The 26,694-nt window shown below is 38.6% G+C and overlaps 1 protein-coding gene across 4 annotated transcripts; it reads right to left on the bottom strand.

The window, feature by feature from the left end:
* Positions 1–5,509: 5,509 nt before the first annotated feature.
* On the bottom strand, positions 5,510–15,293 carry LOC131537861 (uncharacterized). 4 transcript variants are annotated; one of them, XR_009270410.1, is made up of 8 exons: positions 12,768–15,293; positions 12,621–12,689; positions 12,115–12,242; positions 11,901–12,021; positions 9,081–11,813; positions 7,927–9,002; positions 7,654–7,822; positions 5,510–6,407 (listed from the first exon to the last, which is right to left on the bottom strand). XR_009270410.1 is itself a non-coding variant. In XM_058771546.1 (4 exons), the coding sequence occupies exons 2-4, from the start codon at positions 8,315–8,317 to the stop codon at positions 6,281–6,283; spliced, it is 687 nt and encodes a 228-aa protein (XP_058627529.1). In that variant the 5' UTR covers positions 8,318–9,002; positions 9,081–9,752; the 3' UTR covers positions 5,716–6,280. The 4 variants fall into 4 exon arrangements, 1 of the variants encoding a protein (XP_058627529.1); XR_009270411.1 differs by having other exon boundaries at positions 9,081–12,021; positions 12,768–12,896; positions 13,007–15,293; XR_009270409.1 differs by having other exon boundaries at positions 9,081–12,021.
* Positions 15,294–26,694: the final 11,401 nt, after the last annotated feature.

The following is a 26,694-nucleotide window of genomic DNA, read 5'->3' as shown; positions in this document are numbered from 1 at the left end:
CAGTCAAGACGGACAGTTCTGCCCTCTCGAAGTGGAACAGATACCAACGAGATCAAAGGCAGATATCGTGTTATTCTCGCTCATATGCTGTGCTGCTGATAAACATGATATAATTTCTGTTCTGTTGCTTTTATATGAATATAAATATGATGAACAAGACACTCAAAGTGCTTGCTATTTAATTCCATATGAAAGGCATATTTATCATCCATTTTTATTTTAATTCAAACATGTATTTTAGATTTTTATTGAAATATGGCAACAATCACATATCTCACACAGAGATCGCACTGTCATAGTGTTTTGAAATATACATAATACATAATCGCATGATATTGTGTTTTATGGATTCTCGTCCTTGAAATGCGCCACTTCCTGTATTTTGCCAGTTAGTCGATGATTTTTAAAAATTGACTAGTCGACTAAAATCGACGAATCGCAACAGCCCTAATAGTAAGTACTCATTTCCTTATATATATATATACACACACACACTATAGTTTTTTTTATCACAATTTTTAAAGTTGGAGATCATGTTACACAGCTAATGTCATAGTTTTCTTTCATCTCTTAAAGGAACAGCATGCACAAAATGACCCATCAATGGTTTTTAATGGATTGTGTCAGACTTGGTGACAGCCAACCGGGCCACCAGGGCTCACAGTCAGCAGATCAGAGACACGGTTTCTGCTTGTGCAGAATCGCTACGCACCATATACTGTGAAGCAGGGGGCCCGAGGTGAGACCTGAGAACTAGCGTCTTCCTGACACAGACGCAATCCAAACAGGCCATTAAAGTCAGAAAATCTGATACATTCAACCTGACAATAAACAGACAGGAGTGAAGTTCCAGATGGCAACATGTTCAACAAGTGTTTTCACCCGGCAGAACAAGGCATCAGTTATGTAGGGCCAGTGTAGGGTCAATGAGGATTTACACTAGCCGTGAACTCCTCACTGTGCTGACAATGCCACCAGTCACACGAGCAGAAATGCTAAACTGGGTCTGTAGTGGCTAGTGGTGTGCCGTATTACAGGGCCTTTCTATTTCAAAAAGCTGTTTAGGATTTCTTAAAAATTTATTTTAATTTTTTTGGAAAGCCATAAATATAACTAACAAATTGAAGTAAAAATTATTACATAATAAAATAAAATTACTTAATTACTAAATAAGACTTAATTCAATTTTTTTTTAAACATACGTAATACTTTTTATTTTATTACTATAAAAATAATTATATTCAGGTTTTTTTAGCCATCATCATTTTAATCAATGTTTTAATTAAAATTTTTCACCACAGTTTCATTTTCATTTTTCAAATATATAAATAAAATTGTTCATTTTCCTATATTTGGAAAAAATGGCAATTGGCTTTCTTGCCAAATTCTTTGTTAAGATTCATTTCATAGCTAGCATTTTACAGTACATATCATAAATATACACAATTAAAAACACAATTACGTCTTTTGTAAATATCAGTTCGAACAAGTACACACAAACTGATGGTTTAATGTGTCCGCTTGTTCAAGTCATGACAATAGGAGCTTTTTTGAGCAAGTATTACAACAGTGTTCATGACAACACTTTGTCACAGCTACAAGTGGGCACTACACTATCCCATCACTATGGAGTCAATTTAATGCCGCATATATATGCAAAAGAAAATAAAGTTTTGCAAAAGAAAATAAGTTTTGCAAATAAAAATAAAATAGATAAATAAAACAGAGCAAAAGCAATGATTTTGCAATACATATTTTCCATGGCCATATCTACTAATTTATTTGCAATGCAGCTTTTATTTTGCGTTTCAGTCAAGTTTGAGCTTGCAATACCATTTTCCCTTTGTGCTTCACGTTTCTGCGCGTCTCACTTTGTGGCGCTGTTTTGACATGGGGGTGGAGTCAGGGGACGGGGGCGTGTCCAACAGGCCTGGGCATGCCTCCCTGGAAGTGACGTCATCGGCCCGAGACGCAGATCACAGCTGATCCAGGCACCATCATTGAGCAGAGGCATGCGGGCGGATCGTTTCCTTTATTCACTAGCTTTAAAACATGCATGCTTTCGTTTTATTAACAAATGTATATGTGTATTAGCAGCGTTTGCTCAAGTTAAAGAAGTTGTTAATATGAACATCTGCTGTTTATTTCTCTCAATGTGTGCACACTTTTATAGCATTAAAATGTGTATTGTTTCATCTGGTTAACTAAATGTGCATTAATAGTGCTTGTTTAAAATCTCTTAACCTGTGCACAGCGCTCTTTGTTTACATTAGTTCAGAGTTACTGCTAGTTTTAATGTAAAAGAATGCAATTAACTTCACAAACTATACATCATTAAAAAGGTCTAAGACTCAAGCTTCATATCCATCTCGACTTCTTTTTTCATTTACATAACTCCTGGCATAAATTAAGAAATGACTGTCACTGGAAGTTTAAAAAAAGATTTAAAAGTCATTTTGGTTTAGTTTTGTCGTGGGAACGTGATAATACTGTATGTTGTGGCCATGAGTTTAATCATGCATAAACAAACCCCCGTGACCATAGCAACCTGGGATTATCAGAGACTGATCAAATATATTTATCCATCCCACAGTCCGTTGATCATGTCTTTTTATGTAATATATGTGTATATTAGGCTATTATTATTATTATTATTATTATACAGCCCTGAACATTAAGAGATCGAAATGAAGGGAAAATAAATCAAATACATAACAACGAATATAAAAATATTACCAATACTAATAAAATACATGGACTTACAAGACTTGTGGGATGGATAAAAATGTTTTCTTGTCGGCCTATTTTATTATACTTTATGTAACATTTATTCATAATAAACTTAATTCGAATGTTGTCTACATCGCGATACAGTCCAGTATGTAGCCTATGGTTAACACTTCAGCCTCCAGAGGTCGCTGTATACCTAAAAGCGCCAGCGGGTCAAATTCACCCATGCCATGACTACTGTTTTGATATGGCTAAAAACGTAGTATGTCACTGTATTATGCCACTGTCTTCACAATGTCTAGAGTCATAAAATTATTATTTTTAGTCATCAGCTATGTTTTTGTCCTGTTGTTCTAAGTTCACAGCTATTTTTAAGCAGGTTACACTAATCACTTTTCTTAATGATGAATATAAACCAGCCTGCAATGACAACAAGAATTACGAGGAAATAAATACATATTTGGGTGTTGTAATATTATAGCTAATAAAATGTTTCAAGATAACCCATATTATTTAAATGACTAAAACACCCTAAATAGACTATTATAAGCAATACTAATTCACCACATTGCAAAGGATGTACAATGACAAATTCAAGTGCACAGTTTCACCTAATTAATTAATTTGTTTAGTTATATAATTTATCATTTGAATAAGAGAACAACACCAATAAACGGGGTAATCATAAAAAATGTTTTATTCATTACATCATAATTCATTTTTTTTTCAGGAATAAATAAGCAACACAGTAGCGGACCATAAACGATAAAAAATTGCAAACACAAATTAATATTTAATCCAAAGTTTGAACATTTATGAGTAGAGGAATAAACATCTAAAACATCTTCATTTGAGCGTGATGACAGGAATTATCGTAAATTTGTCCTGATGGCGCTTATAGGTATAAATGCCCCATTTTTGTTCTGGTTTTATCTAAACAATTTTTAACAATAAACAGGGGATTGTAAATAACACAATTTTAGTCAATGACTGTAAGACTTGGATATTTTTAATTGAAAATATATTATGTAGCCTATTTGAAAAACAGCCATGGGTAAAATTACCCCGTGGTGGTGTTAATATAATAATTTAATAATGTATTTTTGTTTGTATAATTTCTTAATTAAAAATAAAATATTAATAAATACATCTCTGATAATCCCAGGTTGCTATGGTCACGCTGGTTTGTTTACCCATTAATATCTCGTGGCCACGAGAAATTTAAACCAAAAGACTCAAGCTTCATTTTTTAAACTTCCAGTGACAGTCATTTCTTAATTTATGCCAGGAGTTATGTAAATGAAAACGAAGTCGAGATGGATATGAAGCTTGAGTCTTAGACCTTTTAATGATGTATAGTTTGTGAAGTTAATTGCATTCTTTTACATTAAAACTAGCAGTAACTCTGAACTAATGTAAACAAAGAGCGCTGTGCACAGGTTAAGAGATTTTAAACAAGCACTATTAATGCACATTTAGTTAACCAGATGAAACAATACACATTTTAATGCTATAAAAGTGTGCACACATTGAGAGAATTAACAGCAGATGTTCATATTAACAACTTCTTTAACTTGAGCAAACGCTGCTAATACACATATACATTTGTTAATAAAACGAAAGCATGCATGTTTTAAAGCTAGTGAATAAAAGGAAACGATCCGCCCGCATGCCTCTGCTCAATGATGGTGCCTGGATCAGCTGTGATCTGCGTCTCGGGCCGATGACGTCACTTCCAGGGAGGCATGCCCAGGCCTGTTGGACACGCCCCCGTCCCCTGACTCCACCCCCATGTCAAAACAGCGCCACAAAGTGAGACGCGCAGAAACGTGAAGCGCAAAGGGAAAACGGTATTGCAAGCTCAAACTTGACTGAAACGCAAAATAAAAGCTGCATTGCAAATAAATTAGTAGATATGGCCATGGAAAATATGTATTGCAAAATCATTGCTTTTGCTCTGTTTTATTTATCTATTTTGCAATTCTTTATTTTTATTTGCAAAACTTATTTTCTTTTTGCAATACTTCATTTTCTTTTGCAATTCTTTATTTTTCTTTGCAAAACTTATTTTCTTTTGCAAAACTTTATTTTCTTTTGCATATATATGCGGCATTAAATTGACTCCATACATCACCCCGCCGCCGCTGGGTCGCGCAGCCCCAACCGCTCTCTCTCCGATATGAAATACAGTACCGTTCATCCATCAGCGGCCTGTCATAAAACCACTCGTAGCTCTGATAAAGGGACGCCATAACGTGGTTTTAAAGAGCCCTGGACACAGACAGCTTTTACTAAAGTCTCTCTCTATCTTCTTGTTCTCTTTCACATGCACACGTTGTGTTCTCGTGTCTTTTTTCCCCCTCTCTCGTGGAGTCATATCTCGCTTGTACTCCGGCACACTTCAACACCCTGACGCTTAGCGATCGCCTCTTGTCTAGCGTCCTCACCCTGTGTGATTGCAATGCGCTGGAGCGAAATACTCTAGTGTGTAGGTATTCTGATCTATACACTGTAAAAAAAAAAAACTGTTGTTTTTACAGGAAAACGCTGGCAGCTGTGGTTACCAGAGAATTCCTTTAAAAAATACAGCAGCACAGTAGATAACTTTACTGACACAATATGTAAATTGATTTACAGTGAATGAAATCACAGCTGAATCACATTACAAACTTGTAAAGTCTACCAAAAAAACTTGTTTATTTATATACAACACAGTTATGCAAAATTGACTGTTTCCTGTATTTTTTACATGTAATAATTGCTTATTGTGCATCAATAAATGATACAATTAACAGGAAAATATCAAACAAAACGCATTTTAACCGGTAAAACAACATAAAAACTTTGCATTTTAAATTGAGATATTCTGTATATTATACATAAAATCTATTCATAATATGCTGTATTTTTATGTTTTAATAATGAAGTTATTGTGTTAAATCTCAAAAACGCATCTTGAGAAAAGACAAGAGAGCAAAATATAACTTGAGAAATTTATTTAACAGCCATCGTCAATAGTTGTAAACAACTGGATGCATTTTTATTCAAACAAAGTTTTCAAAGTTTGAAACAAAGTTTATGTGCCAGGCACACAACAACAACCCACACTCTCCCTGTCTGGAATGTTCCACAGTATGGCATACAACTTATCTATCTCCATGGAGACAATCAGGTGATGCCAAAAGGCCAAGTTACAGGTCAGATCTACAGATCTACAGGCGAGCCCCCTCACGTTTGTTAAGGTATTGTTTGCAATAAAAACAGTTCTAATTGAATAAATGCAAGATAGATAAGTTTTATACCATATTGTGAAACATTTCCGCAAAGAAAGAACATCTTCATGAAACAAGCAGGTGGCGGACTCGCTACCAGAAAAAGTGCACCTTTAAGACTTAAAAAAATAATAATAATCATATAGTGCCTTAGTAAACATAATACACATTGTGGATTTAACAAAGCGAAAACTAACAGTACCTCTTCTCAAACAAACAGAGAAAAAGTTCTTCTCAAACAAAGAGTCAGAGTCCACAGAAAGAGTCCATATTTAGGCTTAACGCCACTCGTGATCGGAGAGTTCCTGTATCAGGGTGAGGACTCGAGGGTTCACGTTGAGACGACGCTTGGAGTTTTTATTCTCTACCTTGGTTCCTTTTTCTGGGTTTATCGAGAAAAAACACCTGTAGAACAAAAGCATATTAAAGCATATTAAGCATTTTAATTGATCAGTTATAAAATTTTTTTAAAAAAGACTACAAGAAACAATATACACACTACTGGTCCAAAGTTTGGAAAGTGTACTATTTTGATTGTTTTTGAAAGAAGTCTCTTCTGCTCAACAAGGCTGCATTTATTTGATCCAAAATACAGCAAAAACAGTATTATTGTGAAATATTTTTACAATTTAAAATAACTTTCTATTTCAATACATTTTAAAATGCAATTTGTTTCTGTGATTTAAAGCTGTATATTCAGCATCATTACTCCAGTCTTTAGAGTCACATGATCCTTCAGAAATCATTCTAATATGCTGATTTGCTACTCAAGAAACACTTATTATCAATGTTAAAAACAGTTGTGTACAATTTTTCAGGATTATGTAATGAATAAAGTTCTAAACAACAGCATTTATTTGAAATATAAAGCTTTTGCAACATTATAAATGTCTATACTGTCACTTGATCAATTTAATGCATCCTTGCTGAATAAATTTATTAATTTAAGTTCTTTCCTAAAAAAAAAATTTAATAAATGAAAAAAACAATCTTACCGACCCAAAACTTTTGAACGGTATTACAATGTTACAAAAGCTTTCTATTTCAGATAAATACTGTTCTTTTGAACTTTATATTCAAAGAATGAAAAAAAAAACACTGATAATAATCAAATGTTTCTTGAGCATCAAATCATCATATTAGAATGATTCCTGAAGGATCACATGACTGAATTTTGAGCATTTTAGTGATGCTCAAAATTCAGCTTTGCATCACAGGAATAAATTACACTTTAAAATATATTCAAATAGAAAAGTTATTTTACATTTTAATAATATTTCACAATATAACAGCTTTTTTTGTATTTTTAATAACATAAATGCAGCCTTGGTGAGCAGAAGAGACTTCTTTCAAAAACAATAAAAATAGTACAGTTTCCAAACTTTTGACATGCATATATAAAAAAAAAACAGTCTGAGCCTTGCCAAGACTCAGAGCCGAACCAAGACTGAGACTCAGGCCACACCCAGAGGCAAGGCCGAGAGTCAGACCCAGACTAAGACCGGGCTCAAGTCCGGCTCTTAGTCTGGGTCTGACTCTCGGTCTTGAGTCCCAGCCTTAGTTAAGGTCTGGATTAAGACCGGGACCTCTGAGCCGGACTCCAGGTCCCAGAGTCCCAGGTCTGAGAAATGAGTAAGCCATGTTTACTCACCTTTGAAGAAACTCCAGAGTTGAAGCCAGCTCAGATGGATAATGAATATTAAAACAGTAGTAGCTCCCGAACATGAGGCACAATGCAGAAATGAAGGAGGAGATGTTTGTGTTGATAAGGTTCCGATCCAGACTCAGCATGTACCTTGTGGAGGAATAGCAGGACTGTCCTATGAACAAATTATTTAACAGGTTATATTAATAAGTGCTGCACTCACATGACAAATTCTATAAACAGTGCAATTTAAAAAAAAGAGATATGAAACAGACTTACCACAGACAATAACAACGGGTGTCAGAGGCACTTGCTCCAGTTGGACCTCTTCTGCCAGACATGTATCTTCTACATGGAAGAACATGGACTCCTCCTTCTCATCAAAGTAGCTGAGCAGAAGCAGGATCATCTCTATCACATCATCTGAACAGCCACTCTGCATTCCCCGCATCCTCTGAAGCCTTGCATAATTCTGAAGGAATTTCTTGCTCTTGTTGACACAAACTGTGGTCATGTAGTCGAGAAGCCTTTTTCCTTTCAAATCCAAATTTCGTGTGAATTTCTCTTTGAGGTCAATCCCAGTGAGTTCCATAAAGTGGACTGACCTGCCAAGTTCATCAAACCAAAACGTCCTCTCTAAGGCATTTGATACTTTTTCCCTGGTTGACATGTTGACGCTGTGTGTAAAATGTGGACTTCATTAAACATTTTACCTCCTCTGGATTGGCATCAGAATGTTGGAACATCACCTTGAGTTTTTCCATCTTTTGCTGCTGGCTCTCTTGAGTTTCTTCAAGGGGCAGAAATTTTACATTCCATTTAATGCATCCATAAGTGTCCTGCATTGCTGCTCTCTCTTCTAATGGGATCTCGTCTGTTTGGTCCGAGTCATCGGTCTGATGTTTTCTTTTTCTTATTTTGGGTGTTGAAGTGCGTCTCACATTTTCAATTCTGTTTTGCAACTGTTTGACAAGGGAATGGTAGCCTGTTCCAACAATATCACCCTCTATTACATCTTGGAGAGAACTGGGATATTTTGCCACCATTTTTGTTGCAACGTCAGTTGAATGCTTTTTACCTACATGAGGGCATTTTTGCATCATCTCAGTCACAACAATCCGGACCATTTGCCTCCTTAGTTTTGGGCCAGGCCTTTTCCCCCTCTCTAAATCCTGCATCAATTCCTCAGGAAATTTACTCCATGGAATTTCAAAGTTGACCTCCCACTGTGTGTCAAGTTCTGGGCTGCTGGAGGAGCTTGACGATGAACTTTGGGGTGAAAGCAGTGATTGGGTAGGTGAGGCTTCCACAGATGATAGTGAACTCTTCTCGGGAGTGTGGTCTTTAAATTCACACTGTAAAATATTTCACAATGTCCATGTCTGCTGTTGATTTTGAATAGTTGTGTGGTGGTGTACAGTGTTTTTACTTACGTTTCCAAGCAGAAAGAAGCTTTCTGGCTTCTACAGGTCTTAATGCTGTCATCAAATCAGCCTCCGTTACGAAGCGTAGATCATCATACGTCTCGACACTTGGGTAAAGTTGGTTTCATATTCGCACATTCACAACATTTCCGCGTTCAATAACTTTCTAATTATATGTGCAAAACATGTTTCTTTTGCAAATTCGATTCAGCGACATCATTGTCAACCTACTACCTTTTTTTCACAATCGAACAAAATGGCCAAGTATTGTTTTAATGGCATATTTACTTGCGAATGTCCGCCGAATGTCCAATGTAGAGCGGTAAGCAAGATAGGGACCGTCTAAAAAGTTATATATTTTTTAATTGTGTGCAAAGAGACAATTACTTGTATCACAAATATCACTCACAGTATGCCTTCTTATGCTCCTTTAGCAACAATAAAAAAAAAAAAAACTGCAATATAATTATGCCGTTTTAAGAGACGTTTAGGAAATGACAAATAATGAACTTGTAATTTTGTAACAATACATACAACTGGGAAATCATGTGTAATCTCCTGAACATAGTTAATGTCTAATTTCAATTTATAATGCTTTTTATTTATTTCTTTGCCTCAAAATGAGCAAGAACTGTGTTGGTGTTAACGATGACATATATGATTTATTTCTATAGGTTTTGAAAGCATGGGTCGACTGCTCCAAAGCAAGTTGGAACATCTTGTCTGGACCCTACAGAACATACTGCAGCCCATGTCTTGCTGTTTTATTCACCTCTGTTTGTTTGTTTGTTTTTTCTGGTTTTAAGTGTGCTAAACACCATTGTAACAGTGTTCTCCAAGTGTTGAGTTGAGATGAATTGCTAAAATAACTTTTATGTTTTCCTGTTGTATGAAATCTTTATTTAACATTACATTCTGACAATATCACAATTCATGTGCATTGATTGATGTTTACAGTCCTGCAGAAATATCACTGTCCATGGCACTGAATCCATCAGATTCTTGACAAGAACTCAGAAAGCATGACAGCAAACAGGTTGCTTATTTTTGGTATTTTGGGTCAACACTTCATAAAGTAATGGCTAAACTTTCTGCTAAAAAGATGTTTTATAAATAAATTGTGCCTCACTCACATATTTTACAATTGCTTTCTTTACATGTGTAATTTCTACCAACATTGTATTCAAAGTTTTTCTTCATTGAGACACATTCCAGTTGTATAACTTTGGAAAACAGGCTCACACTTTTCCAAAACACATTTCTAAATAATTAGTTGAAATTGTACAACATAGCAAAACTCTTTAAAGGACAAAAATCGCTCTAAATTACACTTTTCCCACATCTCTCTGTTCGATGGGTGCGTACATTGAGACACATTCCCTTTAAAAAAAACTTGATATATATATATATATATATATATATATATATATATCTTGTATTGTCGAACCTTACACAATATTATACTAAGCATAAAACCTGAAACAAACTTGGATGTTGTTTTAATTTTAAAAGAGAAACTAGGCTATACTTGTATTTCATGGCGCTGTCCATGGTCCTGATGCTATCTGCACCTTAAACTTTCAATAATTTTCAAGTCTTTGCCCAAGTTAACCCAATTCACTTTATTATTAAGCACACTCCAAAGGACACAGTACACCATGGGGACTGGCTTATTTATTGCATTTAGTTGTCTGTGAAAAGCAGCTATATAAAGCTAAAAATGTCCCATATAGTGGAACAAACAACTCCAAAACATGTTCAAGGTGCACTGTTGCTGAAGTCTACATGCATTGAGCTGTATGTAGTAAGTTTCCCTGGCCACATAAAATACTATATTTAATACTATCTAAATAATGAAGACAAATGACATTCAAACTGTATATTCTATATACAGACTTATACATCTTTTTACAACACCACAAAATTTGTGGTTTGTCATCCTTTGACTAAAATAAGCAGACCTTGTAATCTTCAAATATCAATTAGCAACAAATAACAGCTCTTAAAATAGACCACTTAGTACATCCTTGCATATAAAAAATAGCACATTACATTTACAACATGCTGTTCAAACATCACTTAAGCATAGGAAAATATACTTTTTATATGTGAAATGAACAATATACATAATATCGATGAATAATCCTTATCTAAGTATATGAATAATGTAAAACAGTAATATGAATGCAATGCAAAAAAGAAGTGCATAAAGAAAAAAATTACTTGTAATGATTCTACTGTACTGGCTAAACTAATAAGAAATATGTTGTATTAATGAATATGAAATAGAACAAAATATAAGCACATTGGAAATTTGCATACACCAATACACCAATATCAAACATAAACTAAACACTACAAATCTAATTCCATAACATCTCAAATAGGCAACACATATTCTTATTGTTTTAACACACTTTCAGCATAAGCTCCAAACTGCATAGCTTACCAACACAAATCACAAATCCATGCTTGTTCTTCTGGTGGCACATTAATGTTGAGGCACCGAACATGAAACCACCTCAGGCATGATTCACATTGAATCCGGAAGGGAACTAGGACATGTTGTTAGATATATATAGACATAGTAGAAATTGTTAAAATTACTTTTCAAAACATTTGTTTTCACTTTACACAAGTAGTAAACAGCCAGAAATGGCATAGTGAATACCCAGGTGCTTTGCTCCACTGTTTGGTCTTTTTCTGATTTTCCACACACACAGCAGTATTCCTGTCTTGACACTGCAATTATTATAACGTAGATAGGATTATCTTTAATCTCTCTGTGTATAACATGGAACTAAACTGTTTGTTCAAAGTGCTTTATACCTGATGCCAGCAAAATCTCTTTGGCTACACTTTTCCTGTAGTGGGTCATCATCTCCGTGCTGGGTGTTATATTAATTATGTTAGAAATTTTGGGGAACTCTTCCACCACCTGTTTGGCCATCTAGAAGGATAGTAGTGAGAAGTAACAGACACAGTGTCATATGGCAAAACGTCAGGACAGTGCTTATGTCAACCACTTTCCCCCTCCATTTACCAGCATCACAAAGACATCACAGCTGGAACTATCCTCCTGAAATGGATGTGTGATTGTGCCAGGTGTCCAGTTCTTATTCGCCCAGTCTGTCTTTTCATTTGTATGAGGTCTCATTGTGAAAAAAATGTCTGTATTTGGAGAAATGCAGTGTGTGTTTTTATGGTAGTCTTAAGTAACATCAACTATGCTAATTTACCATTATTATTGTTTTTGAGGTAAACATGCTACATTCAGTTATAAACAAACACTGTCATAAAACGAAAAACTTGTTGCATATCTCTTCTGCTTTTTCCTTTTCATTTGTACCCATTTGAGAGTCAAGTATGAAAATGGTGTCACATTTAGCATGAAGATACTAAATTGGAGACAAATAAACAAGGAAATTCTAACTACTAAGTCAATTCTCACAAATATCACTGAAATCATCAAACATTTCTATATGGGCTTATCCATGTTTACATTATATGTGCTAGCTTAACATTTCTATTTGCAGACTTTTTACTTACCACAAACCGCCAGTGGTTGTTGTTGATATTTACGAAAGTGATGAGCCCATCATATTCCTCAAAGATGACCTGTTTATCACAAATGTCAATGATCATGTCTGAGTACTGTCCATAACAAAATGAAGAAATGTAATTATTGTCTCTCACTTTTTTCAATTTCGTCTTTAAGATCCACTCCCTTGTTTCATTTAAAATGACACCTGTGGTGTAATAGTCTAGCAGGTACAGATTTGCACCCTTCATTTGAAGCAGAGCTCTGAAATACCAGGCAAAAATCTAAAAAATATGATATAGCATTTCAATTGGAATCAAATTACTTATCATACTGTAAAATAGAAATAGAAATGTAAAATAATGCAATTGCATTTTAGTTTTCATATGTGTACTTCTCCATTTAACCACTCATGTGGCCTCAGTGATTGGAATTTCCTGTGATGTAAGAGGGACTCATTCTTCTGCCTAGGAGACCTCAAAACTGCTACAATCAGCTCTGTAGGTGGCTTCTTCCATAGCATGTCGACCTATAATGACATGCAGTTCATACAGTAAATAATAGTGTACCTTAATATATGCAATAAATAAATAGTTTTCATTTTTGTATAATGACTTCATTAACACTTCCTCTACATTGAGTACCTTTTCAGGAAGCTGACATGCATCAAAACTTGAAGATTTCTTTCTCTGTGTCACATACTTGTGGATCCTTTTTTGGGGGGAACATGTATTTTTTATTTTTTATTTTTTTGTGGAACAGAAAATAATCTGGAATTGTTGGATGGGGAAATGTTTGTTCTTCTTCATCCAAGTTTCTTGGGACTGATCAAGGTTCATAGGTGGCTCAGTTGTCATTTGCACTGTGTGTTCGTTCGTTCACTGCTGTGTGTGTGCAATTTGGATGGGTTAATTGCAGAACACAAATTCCGAGTATGGGTAACCATACTTGACCACATGTCACGTCACTTTCACTTAAAATTTTTGGGACAAGTGGGGCGGGGCTGAGAGCCGTGGGAGCCACCAAGCCTCACGTTCATGGTTTTCAGTCCCACCCCATGCATTACAATGATAATTATATATTTAATAATCTTTAATTTAATTCAATAATTTCTCATTAATTCTCAGGACACTGCTCCACTGATCATGTGCTGGTTACCCCACTGCACACCTCAGATCACTTCCTGCTCACTCTTAACCTCAACATGGTTCCTGACACAACACATACCCCTTCACATGTCATCTTTCGATGTAAACTAGGCTCACATTCACCCTCCAGGCTCTCTGTTTTACTTTCATCTTCGCTTCCTCGCTCTAAACAGTTAGCATCTCTTACTCAAACTGTCAAACACATCTTACCAACAAACATACACTCTTTCACATCCTTCTCTCCACTCTCTGAGTCAGAAGTCCCTAAACTCATCCTTCCTAAATCATCCTACTACTTGTCCACTTGATTCTATTTAATCTCATCATATTTCATCTCATTCACACTGGTGTTTTTAACTCAGCATTTAGACAGGCTCGTATAACCCCACTACTTAAGAAACCCACTCTTAACCCAACTCTTTTAAAGAACTCTTTTCCCTTCTTCCTTTCATAGCAAAAACTTTTGAGCGAGTTGTGTTCAACTAAGTCTCTGCCTTTCTCACACATAACAACCTCCTCGACAGCAACCAGTCTGGTTTCAGAAGTGGACATTAAACCGAGACTGCCTTGCTCTCAGTTGTTGAAGCCCTAAGACTGGCAAGAGCGGTTTCCAAATCTCCATTACTTAACTAGCTGGATCTGTCCACTTCTTTTGATATGGTCAACCACCAGATCCTCCTGTCAACCCTATTGGCAAAGGGCATCTCAGGAACCGCACTCCAGTGGTTTGACAATTACCTCTCAGACAGGTCCTTCAAGGTATCTTGGGGGGGGGGGTGAGGTGTCCAAGTCGTAACATCTAGCTGCTGGGGTGCCTCAGGGCTCAGTTCTTGGACCACTTATATTCTCTGTCTACATGGAATCACTGTCTACATTTTGTCATTCAGAAACATGGCTTTTCATATCACTGCTATGCTGATGACACTCAACTCTACCTCTCATTCCATCCTGATGATCTGATGATAGCTGCTTGCATCTCAGCTTGTTACGTCAGAAACGAGGATACAATTGCAAGTAAAACTCTTTATTTAAAGTCAGAACAGATGATGATGATGATGATAATAGATCCGGGTGAAGCAGGCGGTGGCACAGGGACTTTGATGGTCAGACGTGGCGTGATGGATGAAGTGCAGCGTGCTCTGATGACGGATGACGGGAACCAGACACATAGACGATCCAACAAGACGTGAAACTGGAACACAGGAACTGAAGACGGGACACGAGGCACGGAAACAGGATCAGACAACATAGACTTCATGAAACGATCTGACAAAGGAGATGAGAAGGTGGTAAGTATTTATAGGAGGTGAGATGAGTGGCAGCTGGTGATGAAGAGTGATAGCAGCTGGATACTGATCAACGGTAACGATCCGGACACACCCACTCACACACATGTAAACAACAAAGCACGAGACTAGAGAGAGACATTGGATCTATGAACCGTGACAGTACCCCTCCCCCTAGGAACGCCTCATGGCGTTCCCAGGGCCCCTTACCTGTCGATTGTAATCATCGATAAGGAGTGATCCAGAATGTCTCTAGCAGGTACCCAACTTCTCTCCTCTGGACCGTAACCTTCCCAGTCCACCAAGTACTGGAATCCGCGTCCCCTCCGCCTTGAGTCCAGCACACGATTGACCGAATAAGTGGGTTCTCCATCTACGAGTCGCGGCGGGGGAGGAACCGGTGTTGGCGGATTAATACGAGAATGAAATACGGGTTTAACTTTGGATACATGAAAGACGGGGTGAATCCTCCTGTACACTGGAGGCAGGTTGAGGCGGACTGCCACCGGACTAATGATCTTGGTGACAGTAAATGGGCCAATGAATTTGGGAGCAAGTTTATTAGACACGGAGCGGAGAAGAATGTTCTTGGTAGAAAGCCACACTTTTTGACCAGCGACGTATACGGGAGGCCTAGACCGGTGGCGATCGGCTTTGGCCTTGGTGCGCAACCCCACCTGGAGTAGAGTCTCACGGGCTCTAGTCCACGTGCGATGACACCTCTGGACGAAGGCGTGAGCGGAGGGACCGCGACTGGATTCCAGACTAGGAAAAATTGGTGGCTGGTACCCCACGCTACACTCAAACGGAGATAGGCCCGTAGATGACACTGGCAACGTGTTGTGGGCGTACTCCACCATAGAAAGTTGTTGACTCCATGAGGAAGGATTCTTGGAAACCAAACATCGTAACGTTCTTTCCAAATCCTGGTTGGCTCTCTCAGTTTGGCCATTGCTCTGGGGTGGAACCCTGAGGATAGACTGACAGTCGCCCCAGAAGCTTACAAAATTCTCGCCAAAATTTGGACACAAATTGGGGTCCTCTGTCAGAGACCACGCCTGTCGGGAGGCCATGTAACCGAAAGACGTGGTCAACAACAATCATCGCTGTCTCCTTGGCTGAGGGTAATTTGGGCAAGGGAATGAAATGAGCCGCCGAGAACCGGTCCACCACGGTCAAAACTACCGTGTGACCCTGAGAGGGGAGGGCGGTAACAAAATCTAGCGATGTGGGACCAGGGTCTCAAGGGACCGCAGCGGTTGGAGTAACCCATCTGGGGTCGATTGGAAGTCTTACCAGTGGCACAAACTGAGCAAGCCAAAACAAAATTGTGAATGTCACGAGCCATGAGAGGCCACCAGAATCGTTGCTTGACTAAAAATCTAGTGCGAGTAACTCCTGGATGACAAGCCACATTGGAAGAATGCCCCCACTGAATGACGCTGGACCTCAGACCCTCAGGCACAAATAAACGATTCGGTGGGCAACCGACCGGAGGCGTTACCCCTTCTAAGGCCTTCTTGACCTTCGATTCGACCTCCCATACAAGTGTGGAGATGAATAGAGTCTCCGGTAAAATGCACTCGGAGTAGACGGGCGTTCGGAACGATCAAAAATGCGCGATAAAGAATCGGGTTTGATGTTTTTGGAACCCGGGCGGTACGAGAGAGTAAAATCGAAACGACCGAAAAAAAGTGCCCACCGAGCCTGCCTGGAGTTCAATCTTTTAGCCGTCCGAATGTATTCTAAGTTCTTGTGATCGGTCCAAACGATAAAAGGTACCCCCGACCCTTCTAACCAGTGCCGCCACTCCTCCAATGCTAACTTGACTGCCAACAACTCTCTGTTCCCAATGTCATAATTGCGTTCGGCAGGAGATAGACGATGAGACAAAAACGCGCAAGGATGCATCTTGTCGTCTGAGAGAGAGCGCTGGGATAACACTGCTCCTACCCCCACCTCTGATGCATCGACCTCCACCACGAACTGACGTGATGAATCAGGGGTTGTCAGAATGGGGGCTGAAACGAAGCAACCCTTCAGTTTGGCAAACGCAGCCTCGGCTGTGTCTGACCACCTGAACGTCGTTCTGGGGGAGGTCAAGACGGTCAGAGGTGCGGCTAGTTGGCTGAAGTTGCGAATAAAACGTCGGTAGAAATTGGCGAACCCCAGAAATCTCAGTAGGGCCTTACGAGACTCTGGACTTGGCCACTCTACCACAGCCTTGATCTTCTCAGGATCCATGCGCATTCCCTCAACCGACACGATGTATCCTAGGAATGGAACAGACTGTGCATGAAAAGCGCATTTCTCCGCCTTGACAAAAAGCCCATTCTCTAGCAACCTCTGAAGCACTCGTCGGACGTGCTGCACGTGTTCCTGGAGAGAAGAAGAAAAAATCAGTATATCGTCCAGGTAGACATAAATGAACTGATCTATCATATCTCGCAGCACGTCATTGACGAGTGCCTGGAAGACCGCTGGACTATTGGAAAGCCCGAAGGCATAACCAAGTATTCAAAATGTCCTCTGGGGTGTTAAACGCGGTCTTCCACTCATCCCCTCCCTGATGCGGACCAAATGATAAGCATTACGTAAATCTAATTTTGTGAAGATGGATGCTCCTTGCAACCTCTCGAAGGCTGAAGACATCAATGGCAAAGGATAAGTATTCTTTACCGTGATGTTGTTCAACCTCGGTAGTCAATACAAGGTCGCAGAGATCCGTCCTTTTCCCCACAAAACCCCGCCCCGCTGGAGAAGAGGAAGGCGAATGAACCCTGTTGCTAGAGAATCAGAAATATATTTCTCCATAGCCTCCCTCTCTGGTGTCGAGTGAATATAACTTGCCCTTGGGCGGAGCCGCACCTGGTAATAAATCTATGGCACAGTCATAGGGACGATGCGGAGGGAGAGAAGCAGCCCGAGACTTACTGAACACCTCCTTCAGGTCCAGGTACTCATGGGCACGTTAGACAGATCCACTGCCTCCTCCTGCAACACAGGGACAGAAACAGACGGACAAGCAGACAATAGACAAGACTTATGACACTGATTACTCCACGAAGACACAGACTTGAGCTGCCAGTCCACTTTAGGGTTGTGACGGGTGAGCCAAGGGTGACCAAGGACAATGGGTGCAAGGGAGTGTCCAGGATAAAGAAAGAGATGGTCTCAGTGTGGTTGCCTGATGTGATGAGGGTGATGTCTTCTGTGGCAAAAGTGATGGTGGGAAGTTCTTGTCCATTAAGTGCGTGTACAGCAATCTGATGTGTGAGGGGTTTGAGGGAATCTTGAATTGGCGTGCGAATGAGTGGTCCATGAAATTACCTTCTGCCCCGGAGTCCAAGAGTGCTTGACAGTCGTGAGTGAGTGTTGACCATCTCAGTCTTACCGGGAGAAGGGTAGATGTTGATGAGGTCTTCTCAGCGGAGATCCCACCCGACAGTAGCCTCACACTTACTATCGGGCTTGGCCTTTTACCGGACAGTTGTAAGCATAGTGTCCGGCCCCTCCACAGTATAAGCAAAGGCCCTGGGACCTCCGCCTTTCCCTCTCCTCCCGGAAAGCCGAGCTCGACCAACCTGCATGGGCTCGTGATCGCCGACGGGCTGACCGCGTCCCGCCTCCAAATCGTGGACCTCGGCACCTGCCAGAGGGCGTCTACTCATAGCGTGACCTCCCACTCGGGCTAGTCGAGCATCAACTCTGAGGGCTAAGGCGATGAGTTCATTAAGAGATTGAGGCAGGTCCAAAGCATAGATCTCTCTCTGGACGCGGTCAGCCAGCCCATGCAGGAACATGTCCCACTGCGCCTCCTCGTTCCATTTGCTCTCCGCTGCTAGGGTCCGGAACTCGATTGAGAAGTCTGACACTGATCTCTCTCCTTGACGTAAATCAGCCAGCATTCTAGCAGCTTCTCTTCCGCCGGCCGCCCGGTCGAAAACTCTTTTCATCTCAGCGGAGAGCTCCTGGAACGAGACGCAGCACGGATCTTCATTTTCCCACACCGCCGTTCCCCATAACGCCGCTTTCCCAGTCAGGAGGGTAAGTCTGGCGACTTTGGATCGCTCGGTCTGAAAAGTCTTGGGTTGGAGAGAAAAATGCATGGAACACCGGGTTAGAAAGGCTCTGCAAAATTTTGGATCACCTGAATAGGGCTCTGGGGTTGGTAGGCGTGGCTCCGACTGGGATGGGCTCTCCGATGGTGTGGGGGGAGCGGCCGGTGTGGGCGGCGCAGTGGGAACCCGTAGCTGTTGGATCTGCTGGGTGAGCTCGGACACCTGCGCCACTAACGCCTGCACAGCGCGACCAGTCTCATTTAAATTTCTTTCTTGAATGTCCAGACGAGCCATACTGTTACTCAAACAGTCCTCCATGGTTGGCACTGATGTACTTGCTGTATCCATTCTTGGTCAGATCGTTACGTCAGAAACGAGGATACAATTGCAAGTAAAACTCTTTATTTAAAGTCAGAACAGATGATGATGATGATGATGATGATAATAGATCCAGGTGAAGCAGGCGGTGGCACAGGGACTTTGATGGTCAGACGTGGCGTGATGGATGAAGTGCAGCGTGCTCTGATGACGGATGACGGGAACCAGACACATAGACGATCCAACAAGACGTGAAACCGGAACACGGGAACTGAAGACGGGACACGAGGCACGGAAACAGGATCAGACAACATAGACTTCATGAAACGATCTGACAAAGGAGATGAGAAGGTGGTAAGTATTTATAGGAGGTGAGATGAGTGGCAGCTGGTGATGAAGAGTGATAGCAGCTGGATACTGATCAACGGTAACGATCCGGACACACCCACTCACACACATGTAAACAACAAAGCACGAGACTAGAGAGAGACAATGGATCTATGAACCGTGACACAGCTTGTCTAACAGACATTTCTTGCTGAATGAAGGACCATCACCTTCAACTCAACCTTGCCAAGACAGAACAGCTTGTGGTTCCATCAAACCAACCACTTCATCACAATTTCACCATCCAGTTAGACACATCAACCATCACTCCTTCAAAAACAGCCAGAAACCTTGGAGTTGTGATTGATGATCAGCTCACTTTCTCAGACCACATTGCTAAAACTACCCGGTCCTGCAGATTTGCTTTATTCAACATTAGCAAGATCAGGCTCTTTCTTTTGGAACATGCAACACAACTCCTTGTTCAGGCTCTTGTTCTGTCCAGGCTGGACTATTGCAATGCTCTCTTGGCAGGTCTTCCAGACAGTTCTATTAAACCTGTATAATTAATCCAGAACATGGCAGCAAGATTAATTTTTAATGAGCCGAAAAGAACGCATGTCACACCTCTGTTCATCAATTTGCACTGGCTACCAATAGCTGCTCACATAAAATTCAAGACATTGATGTTTGCCTACAAAACCACCACTGGCTCGGCACCCCTTTACCTAAATTCACTACTTCAGACTTACGTACCCTCTAGAAGCTTGCGTTCTGCAAGTGAACGACACATTATTGTGCCATCCCAAAGAGGCACTAAATCACTTTCACAGACTTATACATTAACTGTTCCCTCCTGGTGGAATGACCTGCCCAACTCAATTTGAGCAGCTGAGTCCTTAGCCATCTTCAAGAATCGGCTAAAAACACATCTCGTCCATCTATATTTGACCCTCTAACTCTAACACACTCTATTCCAAATCTATCTATCTATCTATCTATCTATCTATCTATCTATCTATATATATATATATATATATATATGTGTGTATATAAAAAACACACACCTTGTTATGTGTATTAATTTACAGCGATTATCGTCCATTTGATTGCATAGACACTATTTAAACTAAACTGAGCTAGACAATGACATCTCTGAATTCAGTAATGAAATGCCTTTAACTGAAAATTGAGTATTTAATCTTATCATTATACATTACTGACACTCTGTCCTCCAATTTGATACTGTTAAGTGCTTTGACACAATCTGTATTGTTAAAAGCGCTATATAAATAAAGGTGATTTGACTTGACGTGTACTGCGTTAGGCTAACCACAACTTGTCATAGCACTTGCATTTTATTGCTCTTTTGTTGGTTTTGATTACTTCTATTGTCCTCACTTGTAAGTTGCTTTGGATAAAAGTGTTTTCTAAATGATTATACATAAATATGTGGTTTGTTTATATAAACATTGTGTTCACAATGATCTTTTGCTTTTTGTTGTTAATTATCAACAGCATATACTAACATGATAATCAAAAATGTTCTCACTATACATTTACATGTAAACAACATGAAGCACACACAATCTTAAAGTTTTGTTGTCCATCCTGAACCTAACCACAGGTTCTACTCTTCACGACAACGGTAATATTACAAAACCAACATAACAGAAACTTCTGTAAATCCTGAAACTGGGAAGTGGATTTCTAGTTCCCAGCATGCTTTGCATAGGGCTAGATCAGGAGTGTAAATCTGTAAATTAAGTACTGCTTAATGTGTTTTTTAGTAAAGGGAAAGACTTTTTAAAGTTTGTTGTTCAGCTATTTTTGACATTTAAAAGAGTTTTTGTTTAAGCCGATTTTTGAGGTTACCATTATTGTGAAGTGTAGGCCTTGTGGTTAGGCTATGGCTACATGAACTAAAACTGTTGTTCTCAATGAGTTGATAACCTTTTTTTGGTTTGTTTTAGCGCATTTGCAGGCTGAAAAAGTTTGATGTGAGAACAAGTGTTATGTTGGTTGTTTGTTCTTATGAGTATAACTAAAATACATCAATTTAAAGCCAATCACATGACTTATATGGTCAGCATTTCTACTCTTCCCGATTATATAACACTTATGTGCTTATAGTAGCTAATGATAATCTAAGTACAAACTCCACTCTTCACAACAATGGTTAAAAAACACATATATGTTAAATGCTTAAAATAAGTAAACATTAAATTCCAACAGGTTTCTCCATTTTCATAAAAATGCAGAAAACTCACAACTCTGCAAGGGCACCAGTCTGAACATCAACAGTACTGGGTGGATCTATATGAGTGAATTGTGTTGAGAACATTCACAGAATATGTGAAATGAAACTGATGTGGTCTCATTAAATTAGCATGATTTTTACTCATCAGTACAATTAACTAAATTTAAGTTCAAATAAATCAGTTCAACTGTATGGAAATAAGTGTCATAATTTCATTAATGCTTCAGCTGTTCTGGTATTTTTGACACAACTCCTCTCGTGGCATCAAGATAGAAAGACACAGGAGACCTACTTTGCAAATGATGCATGAGAATGCTGATGACATACTCTGTGTACAAATGATCAATGAACAGATTCATACTGAAAAGTTGTATGTAGCCTGGTATTTTGAAGTATTTTGTGGCACATTCCTTGATTATTGTCTGCATTAACTATATTTATATCATGATGTCAGAGTGAATGGAATCCTTTTCCTCATTTCTGAGCCTATTACTTTTAACTCTTTTTTTATTGAGACATTGTGTCATGTTCCCAGCCAAGAGTTGCTCGTTTGGTGTTGAGTGTGCTGTAAAAATGTTGTCTGGGTTCATGCGTTAGGGTCTTTGATATTTTTCCTCTTTTTAGGTTGGTTACTGGCCTAGCCTTTTTCTCTGAAAGTTTGTGTTGTATATCTACATTTTGTTGGACTAACATGTTTACATCTTGGCCCAGTGCAGCAGGATTATTTTGGATTGTGAAACAGGGTCATTATGTGTCAACTCAACCAGAGGTCCCCAGTTCAAATTTTTGATTTTGCTAATATTTTTTTCTGAAGAAAGACAGACATGTATAGTGATGAAAGCCAAAATATTAAATGTCATGGATGAATATTTACTAAGTAATCCACTATTTTGTAGAGGGGGTCAAAATGGCCATTTTCACCTGAGATTCAGAGCCAAGTTACAGGGGGTAAAATGGCTTCAGAAAAATGGCAGCATCATAATGTAACTTTTACACAGAGATTGGTAGGCATGTTAGTAAAATCTGTTCACTTTAGCAATCTTTTTTGCATTATGTGCCAATGGTGACCATTCAAAACTGGGGAAACAGCACTTTTCAAGTTTTTTTCTCCAAAGTTTGCATGCCTGTAACTCAAGAAGTATAAAGATATCTTGATGCCCTTTTACATATTGGGTCTTAACAAACATTCCGTTTGGCATCTCCATTTTTAAGGCCCTATATAGTTCGGTTCCAGCGATATTGGAATTTTAATATGGCTTCAGATGTAAATTGTTAAAATGTACATATTTTCAGTGGTCAAAAACCAAATGTGAGTCAATTTGCAAAAATATGATTTTCTTTTGGAATCTTCATTTTCAAGGCCCTACATTATTGAATCCCAGAGATATGGGGACCTCAATGAGGCTCCATTTTCAGATTGTTGAATATTACATTTCAGCTCTTGAAAACCAAATGTTGGTCATGGTCACTTTGTATACAGCTGATACTTAATGTATTTTAAAGCAGAATGTCTGAAGAATAAGTAATGTTGAAACTAGGAATACGTCTTGTTTTCCTCTATCAAAATAATTGTATAGGACATACCTGTTTGAGTGTCATAAATATCCCAATATCCCTGTATGGTTTAACCCTACACCTTGGTGCAGCTCCATGTCCAAATTGTTGTGTCCTACCCATTTTCACACCAAATGTGGTTTTGTGTTTATCTAGTCATCATTGCTGACAATGCAAATAATAACAGTAACCTAGTGTTTAGGAATGTGCAGTGTGACATGATCAGGATTAATTGTTAACTCTAGATAAAGTATGAACAGTGTGAAATGTACAATAAGATTACACAGGATCCCCTTTAGCACTATAACTATGCTCAAATTATATAACAATAAAAAAGAAAAAGAAATTCTAATAATTAATCCAGGTTAGGCAAATCTTGGTGTATTGATGTGAATGCAATGTGTGGTAAAAGCAACCACTTTTCCCTATGAGGTGTGGGATTTGATTCAAACATGTTGAACTCTTTGTTAGCTTCAGAAGCTGTTAAAATGAACAAAATCCCTTCTTCCAAATATCCCTGAAACTGATTCAAATCTTATGAATAGACTACTGAGAGAAAGATAATGTCCCTCAACTCCAATTTCAGTGCCTTTTTAACACTCCAACAGGTATGTTCTGTGCATATTGTTTTGATAGAGGAAAACAAGATGCATTCCTAGTATGCCTAGTAACATTACTTATTCTTCAGACATTCTGCTTTAAATACAATAAGTATCAGCTGTATACAAAGTGACCAACATCTGCTTGTCATCCAGTAAAATAGGGAATATTTAACAATCTGAAAATAGAGCCTCATTGAGGTCCCCATATCTCTGGGACTGAACAATGTAGGGCCTTGAAAATGAAGATTCCAAAAGAAAAGTTTATTAGGAACTAGAATCTAAAATCATATTGCAATATCTTTAATACTTCTTGAGTTATAGGCATGCAAACTTTAGAAAAAGAATATTCATGGCACTCGGACAGGTATGTTCAATGCAGTTGCTTTGACAGAAGTAAACGAGATACATCTCTAGTTTCAACATTATTTGTTCTTCAGACATTCCTCTTTAAAAGAAAAGTATCATTGTATTTTTGCAAATTGACCCACATTTGTTGTTTTTTTTACCACTGGAAATATGTACATTTTAACAATTTACTCTTGGAGCCATATTTAAATTCCAATATCTCTGGAACCGAACCATATAAGGCCTTAAAAATGAAGATGCCAAAAGGAACATTTGTTAAGACCCAATATCTAAAAGGGCATTAAGATATCTTTCTACTTTGAGTTACAGGCTTGCAGACTTTGGAGAAAAAAACTTAATAATTCACATAATTCAACAAAAATTGCTAAGTCAACATATTTTACTAACAGACCTACCAATCTCTGTGTAAAAATTACATTATGATGCTGCCATTTTTCTGAAGCCATTTTTACCCCCTGTAATTTGGCTCTGAATCTCAGCTGAAAATTGCCATTTTGAAATTTGGTTGATTTGACACGGAATGACCCAATAGTATTTGGCTGGGCAAAAGGGGAATGTGCACACTGCTTTCATTTGTAAATATGGAAGAGTTATTTCTGGTCCAGGGAGCCTTGACATGTTGATATTTAAATGAGAGAGTACAGCATAGATTTTCTTTTCTTTTTTAAAGCGGTCAGACACATGGTCTGTCCAAGGTTGTCTTGATTTTGAGGACCCTTCTTGTGGCCTAATCGTATCTCACATTTTTTTCCACATAGGGTTATTTATTTATTTATTTCACCTCTAAACATCATCTCCAAACATTTAGTCCAGGCTCTCCCTCCTGTACTTTCATGGCCTCAGGTGTATGTTTGAGTCAATGTCCGGCTCCTGGTATATAGGTTTTGAGTCAGAGTCTGTCTCTCTTTCCAAAATATCTGTGTTGTTAGATTGAGTACCCACACCTAGACAATTAAGATCCAGCCCTAGATGCCAGATCCCAGATCCCATCAGAAAATAACAGTTTGTCCGGTAACAGAACAACTAGTGAGCAGAGCTGTCGATACCCAAACCCTGTTTACAGCAAGTCTTGTCTGGTACCCAAAAATACCCAAAACGACTGTTATCAGTCTTCTGTCAGTCAAGAATTTGACCGAGGAATGCCAGAGAAGAGCAGAAGCAGGAGATGAAGTGATGATGGTAAAAAGTAGCAGAGTTTATTGGACAATCTTAGTTGCGTTTGTCTCAGTGCTCAGACTTTGTCAAATTCAACAAGTAGTATTATACCAAACTGATTCACAACAACATTCCATTAACCTTGAGTTTCCATAAACATTCCCTGCTATCTCTTATTCATACAGACAAAACAGTTTATTAAACCCTTTTATTAAATTGCATAAGCAAGAAAAACTAAAATAAATATGAAATATAGAAGCATAATAAAATTAATAAGTAAATAAATTAATAAATGTTAAAAGACTTAATGATTTAAATGATAAATGATAAAAAATAATCAAATGATAAATTATATAAATGTGTAATGACTAATGATTATATGAATAAATGATTATAAATGAATAAATGAATGAATAAATGAACAGTTTGCATTTGAGGATCCTCAGAACCTTTAGTGCCATACTGGGTTTCCACATCTGTCACTTCTGCAGCTGTTGTAGATCAGTTTAATCAATTTAGATTCACCCTTCTGTTATGTCATACAGTGCCTTGCGAAAGTATTCAAACCCCTTCATTTTTGTTTTGTCACATTTTATGTTGCAACCTTATGTTAAACTGCTTTAAAAAAAAAAAAAAAATTCCACATCAATCTACACTCCATACACCATAATGGCAAAGCAAAAACAGAACTGTCACAACTTTGTAAATTTATAAAAAATAAAACACTGAAATAAGTACATTGCATAAGTATTCATACCCTTAACTCAGTACTTAGCTGAAGCACCTTTAGAGCCTCAAGTCTTTTTTGTTTGATGCGACAAGCTTTGATCATCATCATCTGGCAATTATCTGCCATTCTTCTCACCTGTTCACCTCTTAAGCTCTGTCAGGCTGGATTGGGGCAGATGCACATTTTCAGGTTTCTCCAGAAATATTTGATTGGGTTCAAGCCCAGGCTGTGGTTGGGCCACTCAATGGACATTCACAGAGCTGTCTATAAGCCAC

The sequence above is a fragment of the Onychostoma macrolepis genome, chromosome 03 (genome assembly GCF_012432095.1).
Source record: "Onychostoma macrolepis isolate SWU-2019 chromosome 03, ASM1243209v1, whole genome shotgun sequence".
Classification (NCBI taxonomy): Eukaryota; Metazoa; Chordata; class Actinopteri; order Cypriniformes; family Cyprinidae; genus Onychostoma; species Onychostoma macrolepis.
Note: the sequence above shows the minus strand (reverse complement) of the source record. Positions and strands in the feature narration are given on the sequence as shown.

Excerpts from the sequence above, each read along its gene's own strand:
- LOC131537861 (XM_058771546.1), bottom strand. The coding sequence starts at position 8,317 with ATGTCAACCAGGGAAAAAGTATCAAATGCCTTAGAGAGGACGTTTTGG. Across the intron at positions 7,823-7,926 it reads ACCCGTTGTTATTGTCTGTG|GACAGTCCTGCTATTCCTCC; the intron begins GTAAGTCTGTTT and ends ATTTGTTCATAG. Across the intron at positions 6,408-7,653 it reads ACTCTGGAGTTTCTTCAAAG|GTGTTTTTTCTCGATAAACC; the intron begins GTGAGTAAACAT and ends TTTGTTCTACAG.